This window comes from Bradysia coprophila, unplaced genomic scaffold, assembly GCF_014529535.1.
Source record: "Bradysia coprophila strain Holo2 unplaced genomic scaffold, BU_Bcop_v1 contig_732, whole genome shotgun sequence".
Taxonomy (NCBI): domain Eukaryota; kingdom Metazoa; phylum Arthropoda; class Insecta; order Diptera; family Sciaridae; genus Bradysia; species Bradysia coprophila.
In genome coordinates, this window is record NW_023503972.1 from 4,316,955 (window position 1) to 4,327,874 (window position 10,920).

The window sequence follows — 10,920 nt, forward strand, 5'->3', positions numbered from 1 at the left end:
TTGTAACATTCAGTTTACTATATAAGTCAATGTTTAGCGTGAGCTTATTTTATTTATTTTTGTCGATAACAGATATGTTAAATAGACTCCGGCTACTTAGTCACTGGACATAGATTTGAAAGTCGATTTTCGAAATTTGATGTCTTACAATTATGTGATATACCCCCACAATACATTGTTCTAGACAAAATTGCGTCTTACTTATTAGCCAGTGACTCATTGTCGATGAGACAATCAAAATTGTAAAAAAAACGAGTCAAAAATCTTGAAAAATTTTCAGTAGTGTGCTAACCCCTTGTCAAATTTATGTTATTTTCTTAGCGCATTTCCTTGTGTAATTAAGATGCTAATTGCTTAATCTCACACGAGGCACAAAACAAGTTTTTTTCAACTTGCTAAATTTGAGCATTATCATTCAGTCGACTATACATCGATTTCAGTACAATCAATGATCATCAAGTGTGGCATAATTGAATTATTAACAACAATCTGGATAACATAGAAGTTAATATGAGAATTTCTTGGAATTATTTAAATTAACCTTCCCACAAAAAAAGAAGAAGAAGAGTGATCACAACAATTTCACAAATTCACATCAGAGTGTTTGGTCGAGTAAATAAATACAGGCCGTAAATTGCAAACAGTAGTAGTTACGACTTCGTGTGTGTAAAACATTTGTTTGCCTCGTTGTTTACTCGTAAAAGTTGATAAGTCGATTGAAAGTGTTGTTGAAGGCAAACTCCATAAATAAATCCATTCACACACATACAACTGAAACAGTAAGAATATACTCTCTGCGATCGAGTTGAATAAATTTTTCTTTTTTTCTTGAAATTCATTCATCGATAGAGCGTTACGGTGTTCATTATTCAAAAAAAAAATGCAAACGGTATTTGAGTTAGGTCGCGTCCCGTATGTGGCAGCCGATCCCATTAAACAGCAAAGTTTTTCAGAGCAAATTGTATTTGTAATTTTAGTGCTCTATGACCTAATCAAAGTGCTAGTGTTGAGTGCACCGAATTGTTTAATTTCCATCTACCATTGCGTAATTGGTAAACCGAAGAAATGCGTTAGAGGACAGACCGTTTTGGTACATTTAACCTCTTAAAATGTTCAAGTGAAATGGACAATTTTAACAAAACTTTCTTTCCCCACAAAAGATTACTGGTGCTGGTAATGGGATAGGTAGAGCTTTAGCATTGAGATTCGCTTCCGAAGGATGTAAAATTGCCATAGCCGATATTGAATGGGACGCTGCAGTGGCGACAGCCAAAATTTTGCAAGCGAAAAATGTCGTTGCAAAGGCCTATCACGTAATCTAAATTTACAATTAATTTTTGATCGACCTAGACCTCACTGGTATATACCACACCCATCTAGATGGACGTATCCGATGTTAACCAATTGAAGCAATTGAAGTGCGATATTGAGAAGGACATCGGACCAGTTGACATTTTAGTGAACAATGCTGGTGTATTGCCACTGCTGTCGTTGCGTGAGGGGAGTGATATTGAAATCGAACGTATCGTCAAAGTAAACATTACGTCACAGTTTTTTGTAAATGCAACGAAATTTCGATTTGTATATTGTCGTGGTAATGGAATGTTTTGCTTGTAGGCTACAAGGACATTTTTACCCGGAATGATTTCGAGAGGACGTGGACATATTGTGGGAATTTCATCGATTTGTGGTTAGTGTTTACAGTTTTTAAATTATTCTCAGCAACGACTCAACATTGATTAACGTGTTAATCGCTAGTATAAAGGTCAATTGTGAGCCTCGTACAAATTGCAGTCTGGTAGTATTGTTTTATAAAAAACCAATTGGTGGCAAAATGAAGTTAAACTCAATAAATCCAATAAAGAATGAAATTTACTAATAAAATATTTGTGAGGCATATCAGACCTTCCAACATTTTTTTCCCTATTCTATATTGGGTGCCAACACCTTCATTTTGACACCAATTTTAATTCTAATAGTCTGTGATACACACACTAACTAACTTACCCCTATGACTCTCATTGACAAAAGTTGAGAACACATATGTTTAATGTTAATGGACAGGGTCTATGCAAAAATTACTTGGAAATATTTTCAAGAATCTGTTCTATTGACATGTACGCTTCGTAAGAATCTCCCTGTAGCCTCGTTATTTTTGCTCAGCTTATCAAGACAGAACGGTTTTTCCATCAAAATGTAAATAAACCACTTCGACTTTAATAGAAACTGGAAACAATAATCTCGGTAATTAAATAGTGTGCGATAACAAGCGAATGCAAAATTGGAAGACTTAGCGAACAATGCAGCGTCTTGTAATTTGTATTCTTCCTATTTAATGGCGTTGCATCATAGCATTGTGCCTAGAATATGCTTTGCACACACATACACACTCATACATACATCAAATGTAGTAGACGTTTCGAAGTCTGACATACGAGTGTTAATGCTAGGAGCGTTGCTATGGTTGCGTACCTATTCAAAACATTGCTCCATCATCCTCTAATCAGCTGATCTCTCCATATAATCAACCTCATCCCTTCAATAATAAAAAATCTAAATTTTCCAGCCGTTCATCCCATGCCCGGAACAGTAATTTACTCTGCAACGAAATTCGCTGTAAATGGTTTCATTCAAGCCCTCCACGAAGAACTTCGTCAAGAAGGAAATGATTTCATCAAACTAACATCAGTGCTACCGTACTTTGTATCAACTCGAAGAGATCTGATGGAAGCTGTGTGTCTCCGCTTTCGCGTTCTTTCGGCAGAAGAAGTGGCTGCAGTGGCCGTCGATTCGGTGCTGCGAAATGAACTCGTCGTATCGGTACCGAAGTTTAATTGGTGGCTGAGTGCGATCGTGAATCTATTGTCGCTGTCGAATCAAGGTCTGATTCGTGATCATTTGCTTCGGGAAAGGGACAGTAGGAAAATCTTTTACAAAGAGAAGAAAAGTAGCACGTTGATGAATGGTTGAACATTGTTTGCCTATGGATTTACTTTTTTATTGGGTTTTGTTATGGAAATAAAGAAAAATGTAAAAATTAAGCCTATCATTCTCTGGGAGACTGCCTCCCTCAGACGTGCATCTCTCGAATGATATTTAATACGACAGTGAATTGAATCAATTTGCAAAACATTGAGCAAAGATGTAAAAACGAAAGTCCATTGTGTTCCGAGTTCTAATTCATCAGCTTCACATTCGTATTGATACAACAATGCAGTTGTCTTCGTATACACCTCAACATAACGCTGAAATGGCGTACCTAATTAATTACATTTCTGCTCAACTGATTTTCTTCTGTTTGTCTGAATAAATTTTCGTTGACAAAACAGGTTTCATGTGGTTATCGTTTACATATCATTTTTGTAATAAATTATTAACGGAAGCGTGAAAACCTTCATCCAGACTCGTACGAAGCACTTGTTTCAGAGGAACCATTTTTCCTATTTTCCGATTTTAAATAATTGCTGTGAAGTGGATAAGCATTTGATTCGTTTTAGTTACACGAAAGAAAATTGACAGATCTCTAACAGCTCTTGTAGTAGCCATTATTTTAGAATATCCCCGCGATTTTTAACAACTTTTTAGAAACGGTTTGTGATCTGTTATCGGTAACAAGGACAAAAGCAAGTAATTTACTCCGAATTGTGTTTTCTTAAATAACCAAATGTACGTCAAAACGAGTGAAGTAATAGATTTAGTTGCAGACAACAAGGATCATTTTGACCGCGATCACACCGGAAAAATCACTTAAACTTTAATCTGTCCGAAGATTATCTTCGATTCGTTATATTGCGAAAATTAGTGTCATCACGTCTCTTCAAGTGATCACAAATCATTTCAGTCCCTTAATGAAGTGACATCCATCATACAATACCAAAAATCATCTGAATGTTTTGGGTACCAATTATAGTGCTTCCAAAATTTACCGAAAGAGTCATTAATCGATTGGTTCTTCACATCCTTAAATTTCCCATTTTGTTGTTATTTCCCTAGGTGCTTTACTTTACCATGTCAACAAAATTGATGAAATTACAGCGGACGTAAGAGACATGAACTTGCTTCAGCTGTTTTACAGCTGATCCACTCATATATGCAAACTTGATAAAACATTATTATGATATATGAGTAGTTCTGTTCGTACGAGTGGACCAGCTGATGCTAATTCATGTCTGAATTTCACTAACATTGACCTCATTCAAAATTTGTAGAATTTCCTGATTTCTATTGGCCTCAATTGCATCACAAATTTGAACCAATCAGAATTGTTATCTGGTTCAAGGTTATGGATCAGGTCAGTTTCGGGTTCAGGTAGTTTTAGGTTCAGGTTGACCTGATCTGTTTCCATTGCGATTCCATACAGAAAACGAATTTTTGAACGTCTGATAAAGTAATTTCTACTTTCGCTGTACACATGAACGTGCTACACACAACATATCGCACTTAAAAAACGATAACCATACATGAGAGACTGTCGTGATTTATGCTCATTTTAGCACGAAATAATCAAAAGGAATAATTGACGATGTACCGTATGCATATATACAGTACAGACATTGACTGTGTGTAAATTGCTATATTATGGTTGGTGGTAATAAGTTACATTTTAATTAGAATGATTTTTTTGGCGAAATGCTTTAATTAAAAGTGATTCCATTCCATTGTTTCGAACATATAATTTCAATGCAAAATGGAAATTCCTAAGGAAAACATCAAGACGATGTTAGGTTGCTGGAAAATGCGCGCCAAAAAGAACTATGGAAATAACTCGATTGTTGTGTTCTTACGGAAAGCACATACCATAAAGAGGGAATAATTTTGCAACAATAAATTGGTAGACGTTAAATGCTATTGCTGTGAACTGTGTGAAAATACAAATTAGATTTTGGTATTTTCATGTGGCTCTTGGCAAGAGGAAAACTTTTGTTTCAAACACGAAAACAATGGTGAGCTTGACTTTTATTATATTGTGGCATTTCTATGATTAAAATTGATAAAAGTTTTGTGTGTGGCTGGTACGTGCATCTGTTAGATTCGGTGTACGTCTGCTATTGTAAATTTTCCATCGCCTTTCTGCGGTTGCATTTTCACACTAATATCTACTTCATTTATCTGCGTACTGTTGATTTAAAACCGTAGGAAATGCATCCACTCCGTCTCCATTATTTCAATTGCAGTAATAATTTAAATACAAAAAACATTTTTCCCGTAATGAGTGTAGGGAATGCAATCTCGGGATTAATCCCGGTACTAATCCCGGAAAACTCCAGTACCGAAAACCGGTTTTCACCAAAAAATACCGGGATTTATCCCGAAAGATTAAAATTAAATAAATTGAAAATTTTTAGTCGGATTTTTAGCATTTACAAAGCGATTTCGTATGGCAACAGCTTTTGATGATTAGACAGGAGTTGAATTTTATCGAAAATGGTGAGAATCTAGTGATCAAAAGCATATGACAAAATGACAACGTGTTAACTACGCGTTTACAACGCATCATAAGGTGCCTGAGCTTTGATTTGGCATGGCTACATACATTTAAGCGAGCAGATGTTGTACATATCAATAGATAAGGTTCCAGGTATTTGCCTACACAAGGATTGATTCACGCCTTCTGTCCTGAGAATCTTATACAAACATCGGAATAAAGTCCAGAGATAATGGATCACTTTTTAAAAAAGTCGCATCATGAAATGGTCTTAATGTACATGATTTAATGTTCATACATATTCATGAGTGTAAACTACTCATCAAACCGACTAGCGTAGAGTTGAGTAAAGTAGAGTAGAGATGGCTTTTTCTGATTGCGGTTATTTGTGTCGTTCAAGATTTAACGGTGAGACGCTGCAACACTTGTGCTTTCTTTGAGCGTTTTTCAGAGAGAAAATTGACGTTGCTAATGTCATTAGAAATGAGTATATTAAGGTTTGTACGTTAAATTTAAGAATTTGTCAAGTCCGTAGTTAGGAGGAAATTTGCTGTGATCCTTTTGGGATTTAGAAAGAAAATAAAAATTTTATACTAATAGGCCAAAAAATTTTTTAAATTCAAAAAATTCTTTACTTTCCTCATTGGCATATTTCTAACTTTTCATTTATCTTGCATAAGTTACTAATCAAAGAAAATCTAATAATTAGCAATGTTAGACTTAACATTTGTGTAAGTTGAAACGAAAATGTCTTTGCTTTTGAAAACTCATGTAGTTTCATAATATTGCACACAGCCCGTCTTGTAAAACCACCCTGACTACAGGACCCAGAGTACAGACTACATTGTAAAGTTTCAAACAAAACGACGATAAGTTTTTTGAATTCTGCTTTTTAAAATTTCTTCTTAGAAATCCAAATTTTTATCAAGAAATAAGTCATTTCGATTTTTCTTTCCAATCCCGAAAATACCGGTATTCCCGGTATTGATACTGAATCAAATCCCGAATCCCGGTTTTGTAAAAACGGTCCGGGATTGCATTCCCTAAATGAGTGTAATCCATTTTGTTATAACGACAAAAGAACGAGAGAAAAAAAAATTCTCTGAAACTAAAAACGTTAGAAAATAGTATAACCCAACGACAATAGGGACCACGGTGAGCTTCAAAAAAATTTTATTCGACCTATCGTGGACAAGAAATGTTTTTAGTGGTTTTTGTAGAGGGTAAGAATAACAAGAACATTTTTAAGCTGAGTTGCATAATAGTTATTTGTGCCACCGAGAATTGAAATACGACGGATTTCCATATTGATAGCTAGATTGAAATGTCCAATATTTCCACACCAGTTTCCTGGGATATTTCAACACATAAAATTACCTTCCAAATGATATCTCACACGACCATGCATGTTTTGTGTACCTCGAGGAATTTCTCTAAGAACAGTGTAAATATTCGGTTGAAAACGTTAACTGCACTTATTTCAGTGTGGATATTTCAGTGTAAAACCAATAGGTCCTTATTCGGCTCAATAGTACATGTGATTATCTCTCTAATGACTTGCCACAGGACCCTGTACAGCTCGTGTAACTGAAGAATTTTTTGTAAGAAAAATTCAAGTTTTCGGTTTTTCATCACCTTTCACCAGTTTGAAGAATTTTTTTCAAAATGGTTTTGGCTTCTATTGTCGAAGTCTTTTCTAGGGACATATAAAAAATTCCACTAGAAAATGCGTCCAATTTTGGTAGGCTGTTTTTCAAAAGAATCCTTCTAACTAACATCACAGAGGCGGAATATATTTTAAATTCCTGAGAAATCAACATCCAATTTTAACATTTTTTTGAACAATTTAGTGATTTTACTTTGCTTAACTTTAAATATAAACATTACATTAAATGGTTCAGTAAACTTTTTACAGTCCACGACATCTCAATTGTCTCACGTCTTATGATTTCCACGTTTTCAATGCATTCCACACTTTCCACACAGCTCACACTCTGTGTCAGTATGATCCGCTGTGGTTGTCAAGGTTTATTAGGAGGTTCAGCCAACAGCTTTTTTCGTGGTGGTTTTAAATCAAAAAAAACTGGTCAGAATTTCCAGTTTATTTGTTTGTTTTTTTTAACAAATAATTCAAAACTTTACCCCTTTTCGCGGAGTTGGCTGCGTTTAGTTAGCACACAAAATTGTGAAATGCGATTGCACTGCCAGTGGTCAAACTTTTTATCTATATGAGCAGCGCCCATTTGTGCAAATTGAATAAAACAGTGCTGTTTGCACTAGTACCTTAATAGTTATTTATGAAACAAGATTCGAATTATCAAGATGCAGCAGCATATGATGACTGACTAAACTTAAAATTTTCATTGAAAAACAATCTTAAATCGAACGAAAAATGCAGATCGTTCAGGACGACTAAACGATTTAAGTTTGGCACGCAAATAATTCGTCTTGTAATTAGTACAAGACGACGTGACGTAAGCAACATATTGTGTGCTTAAAACGTATGAAGTGTGTGTACGCAATAGTTACTTGTCCCATGTCCCATGTTTAAAAAAAAGTACGAAAATGGACACTAAAATTTGGAAATTTAGAAAGCTAAGATTTTTTGGAAAAGTCACAGTTGGAAAACGGATGCATTCCATCTCCTAAAATATGAATCCTATTATTTTAATTGCAGTAATAATTTAAATAAAAAATCGAATTTTTCTCGTAATGAATGTAATCCATTTTGTTACAACGACAAAGGAATGACTACGAAACTAGAATGCAAGAAAGAAGTGCAACGACAACAAGTAATTCAATTAAAAACTTTCGTTCGGTTACTAAAAGTATCTTGAACATTCATCAAGTAAGGAATCGGATGCATTGCCGAAGTAGTTGATAACAGTGTTTGCTGGTAAAACACACAAAAAAACGAGCATAAAAAGACGCTAGGTTTCGTTTAAGATTATTCTATAGGTTTAGTTACTCTACATGGTGCTTTATGTTAAATGAGTTAAATTCATGGAAATGATAACAGATGGCGTTGCTTCCGTGGGGCGAAAGCAACGACATCTGTTATCATTTCTATATATTGCTATAGGATAAATAGGATTAACTATATTGAACTTGTTTTTCGGTCTGCTTAACAAATAGTATCACAGGAGAGCATAAATTTTAATGTTCTCCCTATAGATGTGTATCTGTTACTTCAGTTGTTGCGACTATTTGATACAATAGCAGATCAAAGTATAAAAGATAAGAGAATGCAGACGAGTGCTTGTGTGTAGGAATGGCTATTGGTAACACTTCTGACTTACATTCACGATTGTGTCACGATTGTGTAAGTTCAAAACGCAACCGCAGTCAGATCATTATTTTAGTTTAATGAACCACTCGGGCCATTAGCACCACCAACACAAAACTCAAAGCATGTTTTTATTTGGAAAGATAATGTACCAAACGAACGGCTTGTTGTTGTCGTTATATAGACGAATTCGTCACAATTGTAACAATCAAATTACATCGACCCTCGATACGAATCTTCCGAATATATCAGCGACGAACATTATTCACTTTGTCAAAAAAAAAACTCTCCGTTTAGTTTCTATTAGTAAAAGTTCAACTATTATCTACATCGTGACTTAAATAGAGCAGTCAAAAAAGAAATAAGCAGAAGAAAAAACCTTGTATTTTCGAACAAAATAACATTTTTCTTAAACCCTGTCCGTATGAATGAATGCAAGTTAATTTGTTAGAACATTGATTAATGATGTTTGTTGCTTTCCTTTTCCCGTTTGATACGTTCCCCGTGTGTTTGAATAGTGTAAGTTATATATATATATGTCGTGCACGACAATCGAGATAGTGGAAAATGTTTCCATGAAACCCAATCAGTAGATAGCAGCATTTTCATTTTGATTTTCCGAATTTTCAATGTTCGGTTCTTCTTGCTTCATTCTCATAATAAATGATATTTATGACTTCATTGGACGTTATACTAACAGACGAAGGAAATTATTTCCATTTTGAATTAATCTTAAACGTTTCTGCTTAATTTATTCATCTCCGTATCGTCATTCATGCCATACAGGCAAAGCGACAACGTAACGGAGTTTCGAGTTCAGATCCGTAACTAGAATGAAAGTAAATGCTTGAAAGTTACACTAGGGCACAGGGGCTATTAAGTTGAATTAATTTGCCGAAATTCGCCAAAATTCGTCGAAATTCGCCGAAATTCTCCCAAATTAAAAAATTCAAATTTTGAAAATTTTCTTCCAAATTTATGTTTTTTGAAATATTTTGCTAGTTTTGTGATATAGCATAACAAAAATATGCAAGAATCTACCAAATTCACAAATATATGTAAAATTCACAAAATTAGGACATTTTTCATCGTTTTTCCAAAAAAAAAAGCCATCATGGCTTCCCGGTTAAAAATAGATTTCTGGAATGTCTTGGCCAAAAATATGTAACTAAGTTCTAAGATTCTTTGAAATTTCTTAAAATCATGTATAAATTCACAAAAAATCGCCAAAATTCGTCAAAATTCGTCAAAATTCGCCAAAATTCGTCAAAATTCGCCAAAATTCGCCAAACTTCGTCAAATTCGCCAAATTCGCCAAAATTTGCTGAAAATTCAACTAAATAGCCCCTGCTAGGGCATCTTAACTGCTTCCCACTCACAGTGTGCCATATTATCTGTTATCTATCTTCAACGACTGAACGAGCTGTGTTCGTACATACAGTAAGGTCTTATCAAAATGTATTGTGGATTTTGTTTCTTCGCCGTTCACGCAAATGTTGGGACGCCGCTAGATCCAAGAAAATTCCAACATTATCAAAATGTATGGTAGAACTGATGAAGTAATAGATTTCTGGAAAATTTGTTAACATATGAAGTAAGAGATTTGATAAGTTTATTGATATTTCAAAGTAACGATCTTTAAATTTTATCGACTAGGATAGAAAAGAGCTGCTTTTAACATATTTCTGACTCACACACACAAACCTAACAGAAAACAATCTCGGAGAATTTTGTAACAATAAGAAGTTCAGTCTGGAACACCAGCTTAACTTGACTTCCGAACTATGCCTTGAAGTATGCAAAGTACGTTTCGAATTAGGCGCATAATTGATATTTCGCCTAAATGGTGACTAAACTACAGACCGCAACGAGTCTGCAAGGATACAATTGGAATTTCATTTCTACTATGATTCGTTAGACTTGCTCGTGTACAAATTGATATAGTGTTCCTAGAGCATTTATTGTATCAGGTACAATTGTCGTCATGGCGGTCTGATGAGAAATGGTATTTTTCAGCTGCATATAAATGCAAAACGTCGAAAGACCTATTTAATTTTCTCTCAGATCGAAACAGTGGTCAAGCGTCATACATTTTGGGTGAAAGGCCACTTGGTAACCACTGAGGCATGTTGTCCCGATAAAGTTTTCTTGTCGATAGCATTGCCAACCCATATTTCTACCTTGTTTCGGGCCTGTTCCAGAGTTTGTT

General features: G+C 34.9%; 1 protein-coding gene across 2 annotated transcripts; it reads left to right on the forward strand.

Moving 5' to 3' along the window:
* Positions 1 to 653: 653 nt before the first annotated feature.
* On the forward strand, positions 654 to 3,037 carry LOC119084280 (17-beta-hydroxysteroid dehydrogenase 13-like). 2 transcript variants are annotated; one of them, XM_037194205.1, is made up of 6 exons: positions 654 to 779; positions 850 to 1,090; positions 1,161 to 1,313; positions 1,381 to 1,557; positions 1,618 to 1,690; positions 2,567 to 3,037. In XM_037194205.1, the coding sequence occupies exons 2-6, from the start codon at positions 881 to 883 to the stop codon at positions 2,968 to 2,970; spliced, it is 1,017 nt and encodes a 338-aa protein (XP_037050100.1). In that variant the 5' UTR covers positions 654 to 779; positions 850 to 880; the 3' UTR covers positions 2,971 to 3,037. The 2 variants fall into 2 exon arrangements, with proteins under 2 accessions (XP_037050100.1, XP_037050099.1); XM_037194204.1 differs by lacking the exon at positions 654 to 779 and having other exon boundaries at positions 812 to 1,090.
* Positions 3,038 to 10,920: the final 7,883 nt, after the last annotated feature.